The sequence below is a fragment of the Topomyia yanbarensis genome, chromosome 2 (assembly GCF_030247195.1).
Source record: "Topomyia yanbarensis strain Yona2022 chromosome 2, ASM3024719v1, whole genome shotgun sequence".
In the NCBI taxonomy this organism is placed as follows: Eukaryota; Metazoa; Arthropoda; class Insecta; order Diptera; family Culicidae; genus Topomyia; species Topomyia yanbarensis.
In genome coordinates, this window is record NC_080671.1 from 202,180,449 (window position 1) to 202,202,999 (window position 22,551).

The following is a 22,551-nucleotide window of genomic DNA, read 5'->3' on the forward strand; positions in this document are numbered from 1 at the left end:
TCTTGGCTTAGCAGGCCTATGCGAAAGCACTATGCTATATTTCACCCTATGGAGGAAAATTTGGTAAAAACCAAAATTTCTCACTAGGGTGAAAATTTGTTGGTAAAAACCAGTCTTTGTACAGGAGGGCACAAATCCTTATTTCATACTATGTTGCGTTTCGGCTTCGCCTCATCAGAAACCGTCAAGCCGGCGCTAATCTATTCCGACAATGTGTTAGTGTCGGTTTCTGATGAGGCGAAGCCGAAACGCAACATAGTATGATTATTTCAAATATTTTACCGGGGTCTAGTTCGGACTTTGCAAATTTCAGAATGATTAGTCCAGTAGAGTTTGAGTTAGGATTTACAATGCAAAACAAGTTCCTGAAGAGGTGCCTTCGAAAATTCACTGCCACTCGCTCAATTTTCAGAATTTTACCATGAAAAGTTGAGGAATTATTGTTCAATTGTGGCAAAAACATATAGAAATTAAATGAATTCTCAGTAACTGACGCCAACTTGCTGTTACTAAAACAATGAAACCAAACTAACACCAAATTGGCGCAAGCTAGACACATAATCCAAATAGTAATAGCAAGTTGGTGTCAGTTACTGAGGAGTGAAAGACAGAACATTCTAATACAACTTTTCTGATGTGGCCTCATGAGCTAATTGGTTCATGCAGTTTTTCCCTTAGGGAGTTAAAAACTATCGCACAATTCCACTAGTGGTTATGTTCAGCAAAATTTTGGAAATTTCAACATTAGAGGTTTGGGAATGTAACAAAAATAGATGTTTAGAACAGTTGTGTATTGATTTCGAATTCTTTAATTATCTGGTTTAAGGATGCATCATACATGTCATCCTGTATTCATGCCCCGTAGGGGCAGGATCCTGGAGGTAATAAGATCATAGCACTAAATAAAATCCGAATGTCAAATTGTAAGAAAACGTGACTGTGGTTTGAGCTTTGATTTGCTCATCATGGTGTGCTGGTGCAACCAGAAAAGGTGCCTTTTATACCACGAAAAGGCCAAATTCTTGATGCTTATAGGACCATTCTGTAATTGATCAAAATACGAAACAGGTGGTCTATATTTCACATATAATAGTAATGATAGTTTAAAAAAAGTTCCACAAAGTCGGATAATATCGAACTTCGACAATCACTTGAAAAATCCCTGCATATAAGGGAAATTTTCCAGTAACCGAATAATTTAAACACACAGTGCTCAAGAGAGCACAATTTTGAAATATACAGATAGGAAAACTAGAAGTGGTAGGGTAATTAAGAAGTAATGTCTAATGATGATCTTGAATGATTTCTCTTATATCGCTTATCATGGTAAAAAAGGCCATTCTGCCTTTGCCGTGGCACATACTGAGAGACTCGAGCGATTCGTAGCAGCTCTGCATAATGAGTGCTATGCTCTAAATTTTCATGACTTTCCCTACTTAGTTATCTTTAATGACAAATTTGATAGGTACCTTTTAGGTATTATGGTGGTACTTCCGGTCTTCTGTGATCGGATTCGTTCATTTTTCTTAGAGCTCGCAAACTTTTCCGTCGCTGCTTTACTGCTGTTTTTATTTCAGAGCTCCACCATCGTACCATTCTTGGTCCAATCCTCTCGCTGGTTTGTGGAATGTTGCTTTTTGCTGCCTTAAGTATCTTGCTGAGAACTCTTCAACTTCTAATTCAACGTCTGGGTGTATATATGTGGCAATCATTTGTTTGTATGCAAATTTGCATGCTCGTATAACCATCGATGTCTTCTTAAAACTGGTTTATTACAAATTGGGACAGATACGACGTGGAAGTGATCACTGTTGTGTGTATCGGCCAGTATTTGTCAAATCAGTTTAGCAGCTGTCTCTTTGGAACATATAGATAGGATACAGAATGATGAGTGTTAAAATCCTCTAGGAGTAGTACTGGATCCGTCAGCTCCTGAAACAATGTATTCAAAGTTCATTGTTGCGAGCTTGGCGGTACGTAAGTCAAAACGACAGTTAACGGAAATAGCAAGCTTTTTCGCACGGCGATCAGTTGGAGATTTTTTTCAATCTGAATCCGCTCAAAAGTGTTACCTACGTTTAACGGAGGTTTGGATGCAGGTACCCGAGCAAACGAAAACCCCATAATGTCCCCATACTCATGGTCCGAATTCACCCCTACATCGTGTTTTGATAGTGTTTGGAATCGAAAATGAAAACACTATCACCATCGTCCTGAAGATCCCATTTAAAAACGATATTCTGGTGTATTTATGGGTTTTTGAGACCTTTACATGTTGATTTGATGGATGAAACATTTGGCACGGACCGTATTCATGGTATTTTTATAGAGTTGTATGGCGTTTGAACCCATGAGAATTTGCTCGGGAGGCCGTCTTCCCTCCTTGGCGAGCATCGGCGTGACCGCGGCTAACCGCAATGGCCAGCACCGATAGGGTACTCTCCTTTAAGTTTGGGGCCTACGGCCCGAGAATTTGTGATTAGGCGCGGAATCCTCCCGTGTGTTAATTTGGACTACAACATACGGACGCCGGATATTTAAAGAGACCAGAGCTGAGAACTGCTGGACCTTTTATTATAATTTCAGTTATATTTCTCTCCAATTTCTTATCCAAAATCCATTTTTAAAAGTTTCGTGCCATCCACGATAACTGCCATACCCAAATAACAATTGAAGTTTTATGGCACGCTATAAGTGCAATCTAAGTTTGATGAGTGGCCATGAAACTACCACAAAACCTAATTTGTTACTAGGGTACGTTCTTGTAAAGATGGCACACTCTTGTGACAGCCGTACGCACCATTTTGCTACCCTACTTACTATTGTGTATTGTAATATATAAATCGTGAATGTTTATCAAACAACAGATATTATTTACAACAAAAACCTAAGCACTCCTTCTCGATTAGCACGTCCCACACCTTGTTGCCGTTTTAATCCCCAATTTATTGTTTCTGCCGAGGAAATTCCTGGGGAGCATTCGTTCATTTGTTTTCGTTTCCTGTAGGGCAGTCACATATTGCGAGTGCTGCGCATTGAGTAGCTTAAGGGGGTCTTCTACTCGCGAGGCCCAAAATTGAGCACTTTTTTAAGAACAAATTGTAAAGCATCTACTCAATGGATTTAGAAACTTTTTTTATTTTGAAGACTTTCCAAGTTTACTTTTGAAAGACGACACCAAAAAACACTCGTGACCTTGAAACTTTATTGATGACATTGATGTTGAAACTGCATGGGTTTAAGTAAAGTTGTGGCAAATTGGGTAATCTGTAATCAGAAAACTCATATTTTTATAATCATAGTCACGTTGGCTATGTTTTCCTGTAAAGTGATTTTTGCCTTTCTCATATAGAAAGGTTATGCAATCACTCTGAAAAACGTCAACCTAATCCCGGCCCGGAGGGCCGGGTGTCATATCCCATTCGACTCAGTTCGTCGAGATCGGAAAAAGTCTGTATGTGTGTGTGTATGTATGTATGTGTGTGTATGTGTGTGTATGTGTGTGTATGTGTGTGTGTGTGTATGTATGTGCGTATGTGTCAAATAATGTCACTCATTTTTCTCAGAGATGGCTGGACCGATTTGCCCAAACTTAGTCTCAAATGAAAGGTGCAACCTTCCCATCGGCTGCTATTGAATTTTGGATCGATCGGAATTCTGGTTCCGGAATTACGGGTTTCAGAGTACGGTCACACAGAAATTTCTCATATAAACTATAGGAAAAAATAAAAATAGAATTTTTATTTTTGATGCTAAATGTGTTCAAGGTGCATGAAACGTCGAGATTTGATGCAAACTCGAAAAAAAAATTTGACTACGATTCACTTTTTTGGATTTTGGCACATTTTTGCCTTTCTCATATAGAAAGGTTATGCAATCACTCTGAAAAACGTCAACCTAATCCCGGCCCGGAGGGCCGGGTGTCATATCCCATTCGACTCAGTTCGTCGAGATCGGAAAAAGTCTGTATGTGTGTGTATGTATGTATGTGTTTGTATGTGTGTGTATGTGTGTGTGTATGTATGTGCGTATGTGTCAAATAATGTCACTCATTTTTCTCAGAGATGGCTGGACCGATTTGCCCAAACTTAGTCTCAAATGAAAGGTGCAACCTTCCCATCGGCTGCTATTGAATTTTGGATCGATCGGAATTCTGGTTCCGGAATTACGGGTTTCAGAGTACGGTCACACAGAAATTTCTCATATAAACTATAGGAAAAAATAAAAATAGAATTTTTATTTTTGATGCTAAATGTGTTCAAGGTGCATGAAACGTCGAGATTTGATGCAAACTCGAAAAAAAAATTTGACTACGATTCACTTTTTTGGATTTTGGCACATTTTTGCCTTTCTCATATAGAAAGGTTATGCAATCACTCTGAAAAACGTCAACCTAATCCCGGCCCGGAGGGCCGGGTGTCATGTCCCATTCGACTCAGTTCGTCGAGATCGGAAAAAGTCTGTATGTGTGTGTGTATGTATGTATGTGTGTGTGTATGTGTGTGTGTATGTGTGTGTGTATGTGTGTGTGTATGTATGTGCGTATGTGTCAAATAATGTCACTCATTTTTCTCAGAGATGGCTGGACCGATTTGCCCAAACTTAGTCTCAAATGAAAGGTGCAACCTTCCCATCGGCTGCTATTGAATTTTGGATCGATCGGAATTCTGGTTCCGGAATTACGGGTTTCAGAGTACGGTCACACAGAAATTTCTCATATAAACTATAGGAAAAAATAAAAATAGAATTTTTATTTTTGATGCTAAATGTGTTCAAGGTGCATGAAACGTCGAGATTTGATGCAAACTCGAAAAAAAAATTTGACTACGATTCACTTTTTTGGATTTTGGCACATTTTTGCCTTTCTCATATAGAAAGGTTATGCAATCACTCTGAAAAACGTCAACCTAATAATTTTTTTTTCGACTCGTTTAGGGTTTCTGGATTTTAACAGAGGCGTAGTTGATGGTTTACGGAGAGGGGTTACACCCCCCCCCCCTCTACTGTTCGCGCCCCTCCTTTAAAAATCTCCTTAAATCACCCCTCAGACCACCACCCCATCCAGCCCTCATACCCCTCCCTTTCAACCCCGTCATCTTTAAACCACCACTGTATCACAAAGCATAATAATTTAAGCTGGGGAGTCGTTCGTTCATGGGACTTTCGCCCTCTTCACATACCCAGCCCCGCATGACAAAATGAGTTAGCAAGCAGATAACATTGATCTAATGCTGATTAGGCTAATGGAGTATGATATTTTTTTGTTTCAAGTGTTTCACCGTCGACACGTAGCTCATCAAGTTCGTGGCTGGCATGCCATTGTGTATAAGTGCAAAGTGTACTAAGAATGTAATGGACATTTCCACAATTATGTTGAACATAAAAAGCCTCCGTGCCATAGTTTAGAGAAATGAGAAAGGCACAATTGCACCGCTAGGTGGATTAAAACAGGTTTTTTCATTATATAATTTGTAAAGATTATGTAACGATTTGTGAAAATTTCCAATATTTACGTTATTTTTTGGCCTATTAGGAACAATAAAAAATTCAGCTTCAGTCCCCAAGGTAATTCCAATCACCTCTATAGCTTGTAATATTGATGAAAATCCTTGGTTGAAGATACTGATTGCAGATTGCATTTAGCATATTTTCTACAGAATTTGAGTTTCTCCGAATCGCCAGCCCATAAATTTTGTCAGCTTGCCGATTGATTTGTCCGTCAACTTTTCCTTTCCTTTCTCACCGATACCTTTGTTTTCTTTCTTCAGTTTTCGTAATCTCGTTTCCATACGCTTCTCAACATGTCCGACGCATTCTTTCTTCCGTACGACTTTAAGGTGCGAGTCTGCATTTCCGCGCCAAGAGGGCAGCAAATCGGTACCTTTTTGCCTTAATCTCGCAATATCTTTGGAAATAGACCAAAAATAAAAAACAAAAATGGTATCCAGTAAACTAGGATAATTACCGAAGACATTGGTGAAAAATTTATTTCAAATTTCCAATTACTTCCAAAGTGATCGGTAGTTTTAGTAGAGAAAATCGCGAATATTTCGAATCCTTTATGATTCCGCTCCCGAAAACAAAATTGCCTCTCCCATTTCTCTGCATTCTCTGGTTTCCACCCCACCAAAACCAGTGTTGTATCAACAAGGATTCCGTCCTATTCCTTCGTAGTATATTACAAGTTCATTTATGGATTATAACTGTTTGTAATCATGTGGATTACCAAAAGATGCAGAATACGATTTTTGCATTGTTATGCGTTGAATAAAATACATTCAACGCTTGCAAATACATCTATTGATCGAGAATTTCTTTATTTGCGGAAGCGCACGCTACTACGCAGTTACACCACTGTTAGCGCGCCTGGGTCAACGTGCATGTGTATGTGAAAACCTCGGCTTCCTTGCTGCTACCTATAGCACGTGGATACATCTATAGCTATTGTAGCACGTGGATGATCGGAGTAATGAGTGAAATGGACAACTGTTATTTCTAATTACCAAAATAATCTCTCATACTAGTTCCAAAAAGTTTCAAAGGTTCAGGTTTTCCATACTATCGCAACATATCAATTTGCGCCTGAGATATTGAGGCACAGGTTCTGTATTAGGAAGTTATTTGTCGTCTATATAAAGGCTAAAAGAGGACATCATTGTAATTTTTTCTGTATCTGTATTTTCCGGAGGCCATTGTCTGCGAAAATTTTCGGAAACTCAAATGTACATAGTAATAGGACATATTCGAATGAGCTTTTCTCGGAATATGTTTAGTACTGTAAACTAATATCTTAGCTGACATGTTGAAAACAGGCGCACAACTAATTCGTGATCCTGCGACTATAGCGAAAATGTTTTCTAATCTGAAATATAAAAAGTATTCAAATTGATCGAAAATGGAAGCGGTGATATTTATTGAACAACTCAGGAAATCCTGAGATTGACTCTAAATTCAATTTTCTTGTGCGTATTCTAATATGTTCCAGTTTACGCAGTGTAAAGATATTCTTTCCCGACACTTTGCGCAATTGCACTTTGAGAAAAAAAAAATTATGGGTTAAGCATGCGAATTCATGACAATACGTTTTTTTTTTAAAAATTGAGAACAATTTTACGTTCAATAAAACCAATTCAACCCGGCTACCATTTTGACCATATATCCGAAGTTTGGATTACTCAGTACGATGTACCATTCGACTCAGTTCGACGAGATATGGCATGTGTGTTTGAGTAAGCATTTTTGAATATAATTATGGGATAAGGAATAAGAATAAATTGCAGAACCTATTTGAATGGATATAAATTACTTTGATTTGGTGGTCTAGAACATTGTAGATTAAAAATAGTTTTATTTACTACAAGGTCACTGCTGCCGGCTTCGATTTCTCAGAGGAAGTGAATGAAAATTTGCTCATTCCAAAATATTCAACGGAATATCGACTGACTGTCTGGTATAACGCAGATAACTGCAATTCAATCAGTACATTGAATGAGACGATTTTTTTAAACATCTAACAATCACAGGAGCGTGGTTCGAAAATATCTTTTCAGTTGAACGAAATTCGGAACACAGTTTTAGAAAACCCTAAGTAATATAATTATTGGTAGTTTTCATAGTAATTGATATCATGTTTACCTTATGATGATATTCAAAGCATCTATTGTGCTACGCATCCGCATATTTGTCTACATTTCGACAAACAAATCACTAGAATGTGCAAAATTGCGCTTATATAGTTTGACGGATAATTTCACTTGTAAACAAAATTTGGTTAGTTTGCTAACATCGAACATTTGTTTGCACATTTATATTATGCACAATAAATACTAACTCTTAGTTTGATTTAAGCTACTCAATACTGTCCCAATTACTACTAGTTATAAAAAGCGGATATTCATGGTATTATGACTAAGCCGGCTATTCCCCACATTTTCCTCTTGTCTGAAAATGCGAATACAGTCCAACCCTAATTCGACGATATCTTTCGACGGAACCATAAAAATATAAAACCTCAGAATACGAAGCTTTTGAAATACGCAAATGAGCCACCGAGGAAGAATTCATAATCTAATAAGAACTCAATCGTTCTTCGTTAGGATTCGAACACTCAGATTGGGGGAACAGTATCATAATTCCTGTATCATCAGAATTGACAATAGAATTTTATATACGAATTGCTACTACGTTTCGCGATTGCTAGTTTAAAGATTAGCAAAGAACAAAAACAACAGACTCATAGTGTAGATCAGAAACAAATCAACGGCCAAACATCGATTTGTTTCGTTTCCGATACTGGAAGGTTCTTTTATTCTTTATCTATAATGGAGGTTACCAAATGAGTGTTGGAAGTAAATGACGAAAACCACATGCATGGTTGAGCTTTCGTAATATGTAACATAGTTAGTTATTTTGTGATAAAATTCCATTTTTAATTGTGCAAGTACTTTTTCTTAAATTGTTTACGTTCTTTTTAACTTTTTGGTGATACGATTTCGTTTTGATGAATAATAGTGCATTTCAGCTCGACGTTATTCCTGGAAATTGCTAGTTCTAACGGAATTGTGAAACAGAAGGATGAACTAAGGTTTTATTTTAATCAAGGATATAGTTGCTCGGCCAGATAAGTTTCTCGATTTCTTCTATACATGATCTTATTAAAAAAATTTAAACTATATCATTCGACTACAATAAAAGCTTTGATTGGAAATACAATGTCGCTCGATAGATCTCTGATACTTAACAGGATGGGTAAAATTGCAGATTTTTTTTTATTCATTTCGTTTATTTGATAGGCACAGATGCGTTAGCTTGGCGGTGCCAAATTCTTTTGTTTCTACATTTTGGATATCTTAAAACTAGGAGGTTACAATGTTGAAATATTTTTTTTACAAAGGAAAAGAAAGTTTACAGCTATCTTAAGACTAGAAATAAGATTCGATATACAAGAGAGGGCCAAAAGATTTTTTTATGAAAAATTTTAAAACAAGGGATTCAGTTTGATATATAAGAGGGGGAGTAATAGTAAAATTGCAGATTGATTTGAGTTACATAAGCAAAGTACAGTTCATCATTTACAATGATTGCAGTCACAAAAATTAGAATTATGTCCTGCTAAGCTCGAAATAAACATTCTCGAGTTTATCTGATACAGTGCAAGATGCAAATGTATACACTGATAGAATATATTCGTAAATCGCTAGGAATTACAGAAAATTTTAATAAAATATACGAATTTTTCGTACATATAATCAATCGTTCGTAGTTCTATTGAAACACTTTAATTTTTTATTACGAGTTTTTCGTGAAAACCACGAAACGACTTTCGATGGCTTATTACGAAACAGCTTTACTCGGCAAACGAATTGTTCGCTGCTATATACGAATATCTTTCTAATATTTACGAGCACCATGCGTCAATCCGTCAACGTCAAAAGAGTCTCAATATGGAGTCATTGTTGCTATACGTCAGAGGATTGTTGATCATCACGACGGTCTCGGTCTGATTATTTAGTAGCCGTATCCGTGTCCGCCGGTTTCAGGAAGATTTCCTGAACCTCTTTCGCTTGATCCAGAATCCGGAGCAGTACGGATTCAGTTGAGCCATCGCGAACTGCTCGTTGGTTTTGAATGAAGAAGTTTAAGTTTTTCTCTGCCGGAGCAAAGTCAAAACAACATGCTATTAAATACGAAAGCTTTTCTAACATGAAGGAAATGCATTCGTACGACCAACGAAATTGTTCGTAATATACACAAACATTTATTGAAATATACGAATCATTTTGTTTCATTCACGAAAAATAATGTTGTTATCAACGATTACATTCGTGCAATGTAAACTAAATAAGCAAAATTTACGAAAACTTTCGTTCACCAAGCGGCCATTTCTTCGTACCACAATAAAATCGATTTGGCCAAATCGATTTTTTTAAATTAGAAAAAATCGATATTGTCAAAGCACGATCCCAAATGATCGACTGAAAACAATAAGATGCTAATATATACGAAAACCTTTCTAAAATAAACGAAAAGAATTCTTGCCGCCAACGTAATATACACAAACGCTTATTAAAATAAACAAAACATTTCGTTTCATTCACGAAAAATAATGTTTTTATCAACGATAATATTCGTGCAGTGTGCATTAAATGTGTAAAATTTACGAAAGCTTTCGTTCACCAAGCAGGCATTCTTGTTCATGAAATGAACGAAACGCACTATTTACAATGCACGAAAATACTTCGTTGCAGAAAACAACGAATGAATTCGTGCATTGCATGATCGATTTCATTATATTTACGAATTTATATTATCAGTGTACGAAGAAAATGAATGTTGATGAGGGTGTGACAAAATTGCTATATATTTGTGAGTTCATCCACCAATACAAAATTAAAAGAAAAAAATTAGCTTCAATATGTGACCTCCATTTTCAATGTAAAATCGTGTGCTGAATCCGAAAATGATGTCCAAAAAATTTAAAGTAGAACAGTATTCGAGTTAGAGTGAAAAAGTGACTTTCACCTTTAAATAAAAAAAGTACATTTGACACATGAGGGATTCCATGAGAAACCGGCCCCACCACAAAATATGACCATCGTCGATTCGAACGAAACTATGAAGCTGTGTTCAGTTTATGAATCTTCATGATTTTCTCTGAACCTTGCAATATTTTGATACAAGAGCGATTTTTCAAAAGGGCGTAACATTTCTACGTGCCTTAATTTCAATTTTTTTTAGCTCGAATATTTTTTTATACAGCATAACTTTCTGAGAATGAGTTTCAGGGAATAAATATTTATGCACGAAAGAAATATACACTGAAAAAAATGTTGTGCCATTTTTCACAAAAACAAAAATTTGTGTTAAAAATCAAAATTGCAAAAAAACCACTTTTTCTATTTTTTATATTTTCTCAACTAAAACCTAAAGAGAAAAGAAACATTTTGAATGTGATTGTATGATGGAGAACTTATCGGTAAAAAAGTTTTTCTAACGCTAATTTTATTTGGAATTTTGTTCCAACAAAAACATTTAATTCGTGTGATTATGCCCTATTTGAAAGTTATTCGCGTTACCCCATCATAAAATGACAAAAATCATATGTTTCTGGTTTTAAAGAAGTAAAAGAAACTTTTTTAGTACTATGCTATATAGAACTTCTGCTCGAACGGGACATCACGTTTGATCAGTCGTTTGATTGAAACACATAGTGTGTTTTAGTTTTAAGGGATTTGCGTCAAGCCGGCGCTAATCTATTCCGACAATACGTTAGTGTCGGTTTCTGAAGAGGCGAAGCCGAAACGCAACATAGTATGAACTTTTTTAGTGTATTTGGATCATGGAGTAGCTTTCAATAAAAAAGTTTTCCTAACAACAACTTTTGACATATTTTCATAATTCATACTATTTGCAGTCAAAAATACAATTTTCTTTTTGAATATGTTTCAAAACGCCATTTCATATCAAAATGCTCATAACAAAAAATTTCTGAAATGAAGTAGTTCTCGAGATATTTTAAATTTTGTTTTAACAGTGCAATTCTTTTGTTTTATTACGACCTTTTCAGAAGTTATTCGCGTTTCTCCATCAACAACAATAAGTTTTTAGAAGGCCTCGATTCACTATTTGTTTTCGTGGAATAGTTCACATAATCGCAAGATATTATTTTCAGACTCGTGATTCCTAGTAGTCATGACTCACCACGTGCTGGTGGAATAGTTCACAAAATCATAAATTAACAGGCATTCGTGATCTGGTTCTTGATTCATAGCACATTATTCGCGATCTATCTTGTGTGCTTGGAAATATCTAGAAGATATCCATAATCATTTTCACTTTCATGAAACTCTACATATGATCTTGAAAATTTTGAGTGAACTATTCCAAAATATTTATGATGAAATACAATATGGTCTGTGTCTGGTAGTGACCAGCCATATATACGAGCAGTGAATGTAAGAAATCTATTAGGACTTCGAACATCGTTATTCCCGTGATAATGTTTAATGTGGTGTCCGAGCAGAAAATGAAAACTGAGTTGATCGGTCAAAATAAACTATTGAGCTACAAATCGTGTTAGCAGCACATTTCTCAAACCATGTTACCGCGAATTGGTTACACTTGGTCCAGTTCATATTGTTATGTTTCTCCGAGTTAAACATCCAATAGGAATCCACAAATAACCTACCACAATAAAGCGAAGAAGAGTTATGAATATCGTTATAATACTGCTGATATCATGAACATAAGTCACAAGAATAAAATATCCCGTCGGTTTTCACAGTAAAGAGGGACAAGTTTATCTTTACCAGGAGACATTTTGTTCGTAGTTATGCTGGATATTTTCTCGTGAACTATTTCACGAATCTCGGAATTTTATTCATGAATCCATTCAATCCTGGAGAGCTAATTCATGATTCCTAATATATTAGTTACGATCAAATATCAGTGCTCCTGAAATAGTTCACAAAATCATGAAATATTATTCATGTATTCGTGAACTGGTTCATAATTCCTAGTGAAATAATCACGGCTGACCGTGTGTGCCCGTGAAATAATTCACAAAATTATAAAATATTCATGTACTCGTGCACTGGTTCATGATTCCTAATACAATAATCATGACTGACCACTCCTGCTCGTGAACTAGTTGACAAAATTATGAAACATTGTTGATGTATTCGTGACCTGATTCATGCATCCTAGTATAATAGTTACGATCTTAAATCCGTTCTCGTGAAATAGTTCACAAAATCATGAAATATTATTTTTTCTCGTGCGCTGGCTCATGTTCATCATTAGTGTAACAACCACGACATACCATTCATTCCTGTGAAATAGTTCACGAAATCCTAAAATAGTATTCATGTATTCGTGAACTGGTTCTTGATTCCTAGAACAATAGTCACGTCGGATTATAAAATAGCTCACATATTCATGAAATATTATTCATGATCCGTGATTCCTTAAACATGACTTACATTTGATTTTGCGTGCTTGTGATATTTAGAAGATATCCCTAATTATTGTCAATTTCATGCAACTTGATAATGAAATTTTCACGTGAACTATTTTAAAAAAATTGGAATATTGTTCGTGGAATTATTTTTGATCAATGCACTTTTTCATGAAATGTCCAGCTGCTACCGACCAGTAATAGGTACAAACAGTAGATATGAGAAAACTGTTAAGACCTCTAACATCGTTATTCATTTGATAAAGTTCAGTGTGATGCCTGGATAGAAAACGCGCTGAGCACATCAAATCATATTCGTGATATAGTTCACAGAACAAGATACCGTGAATCTGTCGAACTTTTATGGCAGTTAATATTGTGACGCTACTCCGCGTAAAAAAACCGATGATAACCAAAAAAACGCTTTTAATCCACCTAACAGTGTGATGAGACATTTCTTATAACTCTTATCACTCTCTTCGGATATTATATCGTTTGAGAACATTTAGAACTTGATGCTTCGCGATGTTTTTGATAACACATACTACATGGGATAGTGGCAGGACTCAGAGAATCGCTCAAATCAGCATAGGACAACATCAGTGCTAGAAATCTCAAACCAAATCAATGGGAAAGCGAAAAAATGGCCAATAAAATAGACATACAAACGAATTATTGCTAATGCTCTGTTAATAAAATATCTAAATTCCTCAATAAATGCATTGTGGTGGGAAAACTGAATTTTCCTAAAGGGGTTATGTATATTGTACTGAGCCAAAAAAATCGATTTTTTTTTTAATCTATTTGAAGTTTATACTTTACTCAAATTTACAACGCGACTGAGAACTAAGAAATCAACGATTTGTCTTGAAAAAAGCGATAGTAGCAGTGATTCAAAGAAAATCAACAGTGAATATTTCCAGACTTGGTTTTATTTCCTATTTAAGAACTATTGTGTTTTTTACATCCTAGATTGCATGATTCAGTGATCGAAACCCAAAACTTCATAAAGTATTTGAAATTATTAAATTAAAATTTGTGTTTGCTATTGAAATTGACAAAATGATAGTATATATAGAATATAGTCCCTTTGGCGTTGGTTAATTTTTCGGTCCCACCTATCAGCATTGAAGTATCGCCCTTACGTTTTTTTACAATACCAATTTTACAATTTGTGGGAGTTTGGTGAAAATCGATCTTACTGCCCAAACGGCATAATTCCGAAACCGTAATTTTTGAAGTTTTAAAATTATGCAGAATTAATTTTTCAGACAATAGTAACAGAGTTCGTGTCTTTAGCAAATTTGTTGAGACTTTATTGTAGTCATGAATATTAACCTGAGAAAATTCACCATAAATACTTCTTGGACGATATACCGTCAAAATTACTTTATCAAATGATGCGCTGTTCGTTTGTAAAACTCATCGAAGATACTAAACCTCCGAAATTGGCGGTTTCAAAATGATGCTATCTTGACCTTAAATTATTGTTTTGGAACATTTGACCTATACATATAATTGGTCATACAACAAAAATCAAATTCTCATCAAAATCGACCAGGACCTGCTAGAGTCGAATGGAAATCGTCATTTTTCATAAATTTCTCTCTACATTCGGAAAGTGTTATCCTCGTTATTAATCATATTACGTTTTCGTCTCAACTCGACGCATTCCCAAAATAAAAACCTATTTTGATCCACCTAGTGGTGCAATTGGGCTTTTCTCATTTGTCCAGACTACGATTCCATGGCTAGTTATGTTCAATACGATGGTGGAAATGAATATTACATGTTCAGTACGATTTGCACATACGTACAATGGATCGACAGCCACGATCTTGAGATACTATGTGATACTGAAACATCGCTTGACCGCCGCTGGTTTCAAGCGATGTTTCAGTATCACATAGTAAGATCCGGGAGGTCCGGGTCCTGCCGAAAATTTTCAACTTGTTAAGAAATTTTAAACTAGTTTTAATTTTAAAACAGCAACCCCTCACTGCATACTCCCTCCGGGCCGGTATGATTGACGATTTTTAGAGTGATTGCATAACCTTTCTATATGAGAAAGGCAAAAAAGTCCAAAAAAATCAATTTTTTTCAAGCATTATTTTTTCGAGTTTATTTCAAATCTCAATGGTTCATGCATTATAAAGTCATTTGGCATCAAAAATACAAATTTGATTTTGAAATTTTTTCATTTCAGTTTATATGGGAATTCGCTGTGTGATTGCACTCTTCAACTCCTAACTCCGGAACCGGAAGTCCAATCAATAAAAAATTCAATTGCAGCCGATGGGAAGGTTGTACCTTTCATTTGAGACTAACTTTGTGCAAATCGATCAAGCCATCTCTGATTAACAGAGGTCATATTTTTTTCCACATACACACATACACACACATACATACATACACACACATACATTTTCCTATCTCGACGAACTGAGTCGATTAGCATATGACACTCGGCCCTCCCAGTCGGGATTAGATTGACGAATTTTAGAGTGAATGAGAAAGGCAAAAACATTTTTAGCAAATGTTTCATAGACATTAAATCAATTTTAACTTCGCTTTCTATTAAATAAAGACCCTCATTACAGTACATCTCTACAAAAGCGAGCTCAATTTGAAAAGAAATCTGAGGATTATGATTTATTACAGAACTCTGGAATTTTCTATTGGAATGTTTTCAGGCAGGAATTTGTTATTGATGCTATTAGGCAACTGTGAAATCAAGACCAATAGATCAATTACATATCAGGACCCCATTCCGACAATTTATCAAAAGTCCTCATGATGTTTACAACAACAGATTATCAATGTACGGATCAGATAATTGTTATTGTAATATTGAATTAAATCAGTCTGCATCAATAAATTTTCAATTGCAATCCAATATATTGTTTGGGTGTGGTAGGGAGGGAAGTTGTTAAACCCCAAAACCTTCTCTTGGCTACGCCGTTGCTTGGAGTTATTTACTTCACTTTCATTTTCCGATATGTTTCCGATCGATCCGTTGGTTATCAGTTAGAAAAATTGCAGTCAGAAGGTTCGTACAAATGAACATTTTTGCACTGATAAGGTATCAAGTTCCTTCCAGACAACTTGGAAGTGCTCGGTAATTATTTCTAGCGGTTGTAGATAGAAAAATGAAATACAAAATTCTTTTTATCGTAATAATGTTTGGCTTATTTCAATGGATTATTACTATATTGAACAATAAATGGGCGACAAAAGGTAATCCACAAACAACAAGCCATAACTTTTAAAGTATTCAAAATAGATATTTGAAGTCTTCAGTAAAGTTATTCGCAAAAGTAAGAGCTACAAATTTGTAGAAGGCATCATTTCGATATAATCACTTCCAAGAAAATTTGTGAAAATATCTCACTCATAGGGAGTAAAAGCACAATACCAAAGGAAAGGGCATATTGCCTCCATTAAATTCTCCGAAGATACTATTGACCTTAAATAAGCCGTTTTGGCGTTAATAATAGATTACATGTTTTTGGTCATATTTCTGGCAATGGGAAATGATAAAAATCTTTCGTCCGCATTCAATGTTAAATATCTCTTTTGATAATAGTCCGATTTCAACAATCTATAGCTTGTTTGAAAGGTATTCGTTAAAGCTGTCTAAAAACATATAAAGTGTTGATCTATGTTGTCAATTTCGGCAGATAATTTAAAAAAACTGCAAAAAACGCCATTTTTACACATTCAAACATTCATATCTTGGAAACTAAACATCAGAATCAAAAACAAATTAATAGCGTTCATACTGTTTTTTAGTTCTTTCATTTAAAATTGGTTTGGATAAGATCGGTTCAGCCATTGCTGAGAAACACGAATGAGAATTTGTCCGTTACATACACACACACACACAGACACACACACACACACACAGACATTGTCCCAAATCGTCGAGCTGAGTGGATTGGTATATAAGACTCGGCCCTCCGGGCCTCGGAAAAAATCTTGAAAGTTTGAGCGAATTCTATACATTTCTTTTATAAGAAATGTAAAACATTAGATCGCGATAAGACAGAAAAATTGCCAATACCATGATAAAACTGCTGATATCATAAATATGAGTCACATCACTCTACGTGTCAAATTCGAAAGTAAGCTCTGGAAGAAATTACGCAAATAGTGATTAAGATCCTCAAATCATGAACATAAATCACACTCGTGACAAAAATATCATGACTAGAATATTGAAATCATGAATATTAATAAACATAAATTTCTACTCGTGACAATAATATCACGACAACGTGAATTCAAACTATGAAAATAATGGAAAAGTTCCTGAAATATTGAACATAAATAACAATACTCATGACTAAAATATTAAAAAATAGTGACTAAAATCCTGAAATCATGAAAGGGAATCACTCTACTCATATTTTAAATATCACGATAACGTTCACAAAAATTGTGAATAAACGCCTGAAATCATGAATATCGTTCGACTGTACAAATAGTTTCATCAATACAAGGCGACAATAAATATAATACATAGAATAAAAAGAGTGCATAAAATAATTTAAATTAATGATATGAATAAACTCATGAAGTTAATAAACTGATCAGAATGAATCCAAAGTAGGAATCGAATCAATAGATAAAATGAACCAAAATGATCAAAATGAACAAAAGGAATGCTAAATCGCATAAATGATTGAAATGTCATTAACATTAATTAAAAAATTAGTCAAGTATTCAAAATGAATAAAATAAACAAAACAAATAAAATCCATGAAATGAATAAATTATTGAAATTAAAAAAAATGATTTATTCATGTATTCGTGAACTGGTTCATAATTCCTGAATAAATCATTTTTTAAAATTCAATCATAATAAAATGAATAAGTAAAACGAATTGTACGAGTTTGAGAAACATTGCTTCGGAAAGTTCTAAAATATTTTAAAAAAATCCATTATTTGAAAATGACAATTAATATACAACGCACTTTCTAGTGTTTCCATCCTTTTTTATTTTGACCTTATCGTTCTTCTTTCCTTGGCGGCGTCGTTTAAGATTATCTGATGTTTTTGCTTAATTGATGGACCACAATTAGTTATTTAAAAACCGGAAAAAAATTTTTCGCGCAGAATAGAATTTTCAGGTCCATTATTTTAACGTACAATTGAAAAATAGAGAGATACGGTCACATGAACTTTCAAACCCATCAAACACAGTGCGTCAGAGAGAGAATGCAATTCGTGAATGAGACAGGTAAGTATATATTTAAAAGTATTAATTTGCATAGAGAAGTGTGTAAAGTCTAGGTTATGTTGGCGATATATCGTTCCAGTCATTTGCAAATAAATGAATTTTTGGTCCCGTTAACCATAAAAACGGTACCTTGTAAATTAGTGGCGTTTGTTGCTATACAGTATGTGAATGGCATTAATGTAGTCAGATCATCTATCTGTCCAATGCATAAGCTCTCATTGTAACCCCAGCCCTTCCGCATTGTAATCTCAAGCTCTACTTCCAAGGCTACTTCTCTGTGTGTATCTGCAGGAATATGTGTCTATAGGCGCATGTATGTGGAATTACAAGGGTTTTACGCTGATTGTGGCACTCTCTCATTTCGTTCGTACCGTAAACCTCGCAGGATTTTTAACCGAGTTGGAGTTATTCATTATTGTGGGCCGTGTTCGGAGGTGACCGATAGAGAAGATTACACGACCCATACGTTAAAACATATATACTTTATTAAAATATAACGCGGACAAAACAGAGTGATAAAAACGCGTGTTACTGCTACTGAACTCTATTATATTCTGATTAGAAACCGGATGTTGTTCGGTGCGTCAACTGAGTGACAGGCGTTCTACCACCAGTGAGCCCAGCAATTCCTATTGAGTTGTAGGGATGTCCACGTCTCCAACATTCATCCACATCCATCAGTTCATTAGTATTGCTAACTTGCTGATCGTAGGTACGGTCTGAATCGATCATGACCAACCAGGAATTGTATCAGTTAGAACAGCCGTTCACAACCTTGTTTGCTCCGCGGACCCCTTCGAAATCATCTTGGGTTATCGCGGACCCCTTCGAAATTATCCTGGGCGGTCGCGGACCCCTTCAAAATTACCCTGGGCGGTTGCGGATCCCCACGGCTTAACATCGATTTATATGCTGTATATATTATTTTCAGTCTGATACGATAAAAAAACTTGAAGTTTCAATATTCGTCCGGAAAAGATTTTCCTCTTCGCTGACCCCCAGCAACGACTTGACGGCCCCCTAGGGGTCTGTGGACCCCAGGTTGAGAATCGCTGAGTTAGAAGGTTACTTATATCCAATTCATATTCAGCCAGATCGGGATAACCGGTATGAGTCTGTGTGTTCATCAACAATCATCCGCCAAATCCCCTTCTTGTTTACACTTGGTCATCGAGTTAGATATCAGTGTTTTCCGTAGTTTCCTTCTATATATAACACTCGCTATCCTCCACTAGAATGATGCAGATAGTGATTATTCCGGCGACGACACAGACTGCATCCGATGAAATAGTTATGTACACGATCGTGATTCGCATGGTTTTGAGCCTAAATGTACTGCTTGGTTTCATTCGATTACGCTGTGTCCCCAGCACCGTGACCCTGACAGAAATTCCATACATCAGAATAGACGATGATACACTAGTCGGAAGGCGCCTCTTGCTACTGTTTGCTTCATCGCTGTTCGGCATATTTCTGTTTAATGCGTTCATAGCTTCTCACAGATATAATCGACATAGGATGTTGAAATTCAGTCGGTCGTCGATCGTCACTTCCTGTTGTTTCAGCGCTTGCTTCGAGATCATGAAATGCTCCCCGATCGTGACTTCTGTGTTGTTTCTACAACAACCTATAATCGCTCTCCATAAATGGTGTCAGCCTGTTCAGGATGTGCCTTTCCAAGAGTTTTCTGAAAGTACCCAGTAAGCGATTCTCAGGCGGCTTACCCGCATTGACAATAACACTAGCTTCGGCATCGATCAGAGAAGGGCCCTTCATTTAGTAATTTTCTTATTACTAGTTTAAACATGTTCGGAAATGCCGGGACTACCACTATCAGGGCGACATTAGGGATTCTATCCGCTCCAGGCACCTTTTTCACCACATTAGCCACTCCTTGTTGAATACTTGTATCACTTCTGTGTTTTCCTGCTCTAGGTATTTGAAGCCTATGAATCTCTTTATTTATTTTATTATTCAATTCGTTTATTTGATAAGGCACGTTTGCCTTTTCTTTGGACAAAGCTGGGGGTAGATATCGGGCATCGGGAATCAACGGTAAGGATTACATATTCGGACGAATGCATCATGTAGGGGAACTGGGGGTAAGACGGACATACTAAGGATATACTTAAATATAACATGGTAAGAGCATGTTTTTGTCACCATGTAATACTCTATGTTCTAGCTCCTTATGTTGGCTTTCGAGTGCCCAGGGGGATTATTTTACAAAAATCATTTTGTATCAGTTTTTAAAGAACTGGAAAACGAAGAAATATCTGCACTTTTTCCATACTGCGGGTGAAATGGACATATAGTAGGGGTAAGACGGACATGTGGCAGAAAGGATATCAATGCAAAATATTAAGCGGATGTTTTGAATAGATTGTGGTTCTTCTTAATATATATATGTTCAATTCGAGGTGAAAAACGACGTTTTGGGGTTCGATTTAGAGTTTAAGCAAATGATGTATTTTCTAATATCGTTTTTGCCGTTGTCATAAAGAGAGCAACACAATCAGTTCCAACATTGGATCATTTGATAAGTCACAATCAATTATACAAAACTGGAAGGCTATATATTAAATGCGTAATTGGTAACATCAGTTCCTCGATCACACAGCTAGAGTATGAGACTTCTAGGAATCCCGTATTGAATCTCGGTCACATTAACGTACATCCTGCAGCCTACTGCATGTGAGACTTCAGCTAACTGGATGGTTCTCCACGTTTGACTTCTAGTATTTCGTTTCTACGGGCGAGACATTCATATAAGGATGAATCAATAGAATTAATCAAGACTCCGTCATGCCCCACCAGTATACATATTTTTTAAACGTTTGTACCTATTCACGCATAAATAAACTTACCTGTTATTTTCCACGAAGATGTCACTTAAAAGTTACTTTATCGAAACAAAGGATAAACTCCGCGAAAGAATTGATTTTTTCATCGATAAACCTTAAAATCGGAAACTTTAAAATTACATCCGCACAAAACAGCACTACCGATTATCAATATTTGCTTAAATTGTATTCGTTTAGCAGTATTCAAGGCCTACTAAGTGTTTCATAATTCAAGGTTACCCATAATGATAGAGTACACATACAATACAATTGAAGTTTTAATGTTATATCCCTAAAATAACCATGTGTCCGTCCTACCCCACCTGTCCATCTTACCCACAGTTCCCATATGGGGACGCCGGGCGGTCTTCCTCGAGCCGGTAGGGGTTTCTCCAGACGATTTCGTAGTACGGCTCAGATGCAGATCGGCAACACAGCGCATTGCGCGTGTGATGTTGTGCTGTAGGTCTCGTGTTTGTAGGGTCATTCGACAGAGAAATTTTGTGTTGTCTTGGAGTCGCATCAAACCATCGTTGCAGTACGGTAGGCGGAAGAGGGCACTTCTTAGAATGATCTGAAAAATAATAGGGGCAAATAAATTTGAATATTGATGGTTTTTAGGAAGATATATACGAGGGACATATAGAGCAGATCGCGGCTTGCCAGTATATCTCGAACCGGGATATTGAGTGATCTTCCTCGAGCCCAAAGGGGATCCAATAGTTGAGATCTGGCAGAACAGTACTCGGCGCATGCCCAGACAATATGTTCGATATCGTGATAACCGTTACCACAGGCGCAGATACCGCTTTTTGCGAGCCCAGTGTAGTGATTGGACATGAGCCGAGATATCACATGAATGAAATCCCGACCCACATCCATGGTTTCTTCGATACCTTAGGGATTATCGAATATAGCCACCTTCTAAGTTCTCCATTACTCCATGAAGATTGCCAACTTTCGAGGGTTCTCTGATGAGTAATACTGAAAAATTCGCTGAAGCTGATTGGTCTTTCATATATATATATATATATATATATATATATATATATATATATATATATATATATATATATATATATATATATATATATATATATATATATATATATATATATATATATATATATATATATATATATATATATATATATATATATATATATATATATATATATATATATATATATATATATATATATATATATATATATATATATATATATATATATATATATATATATATATATATATATATACCTTCTAAAGCGTCCGCCTTAGCTAAAGATTTCGCTTCTTCATTACATGGAATGGGGCAATGCGAGGGAACCCAAACTAAGGCAATCTTGTACGATCTTACAGACAAAGCATGCAGGCGCTCCCAGATTTTCTTCAGAAAATATGGAATGTGCTTTCTAGGTTTCATTGAACGAAGACCCTCGATTGAGCTGAGGCTATCCGACACAATAAAGTAATGATCGGTGGTCAAAGTATCAATGATCCCAAGGGT

General features: G+C 35.9%; 1 protein-coding gene across 1 annotated transcript; it reads right to left on the reverse strand.

Annotated features, from left to right (window-relative positions):
* Positions 1-20,052: 20,052 nt before the first annotated feature.
* Positions 20,053-22,047, reverse strand: LOC131678734 (uncharacterized). The gene is made up of 2 exons (XM_058959018.1): positions 21,675-22,047; positions 20,053-21,615 (listed from the first exon to the last, which is right to left on the reverse strand). The coding sequence occupies exons 1-2, from the start codon at positions 21,921-21,923 to the stop codon at positions 21,334-21,336; spliced, it is 531 nt and encodes a 176-aa protein (XP_058815001.1). The 5' UTR covers positions 21,924-22,047; the 3' UTR covers positions 20,053-21,333.
* Between the last annotated feature and the right edge of the window lie 504 nt (positions 22,048-22,551).

Excerpts from the sequence above, each read along its gene's own strand:
- LOC131678734 (XM_058959018.1), bottom strand. The coding sequence starts at position 21,923 with ATGGATGTGGGTCGGGATTTCATTCATGTGATATCTCGGCTCATGTCC. Across the intron at positions 21,616-21,674 it reads ATCTGCTCTATATGTCCCTC|ATCATTCTAAGAAGTGCCCT; the intron begins GTATATATCTTC and ends ATTATTTTTCAG.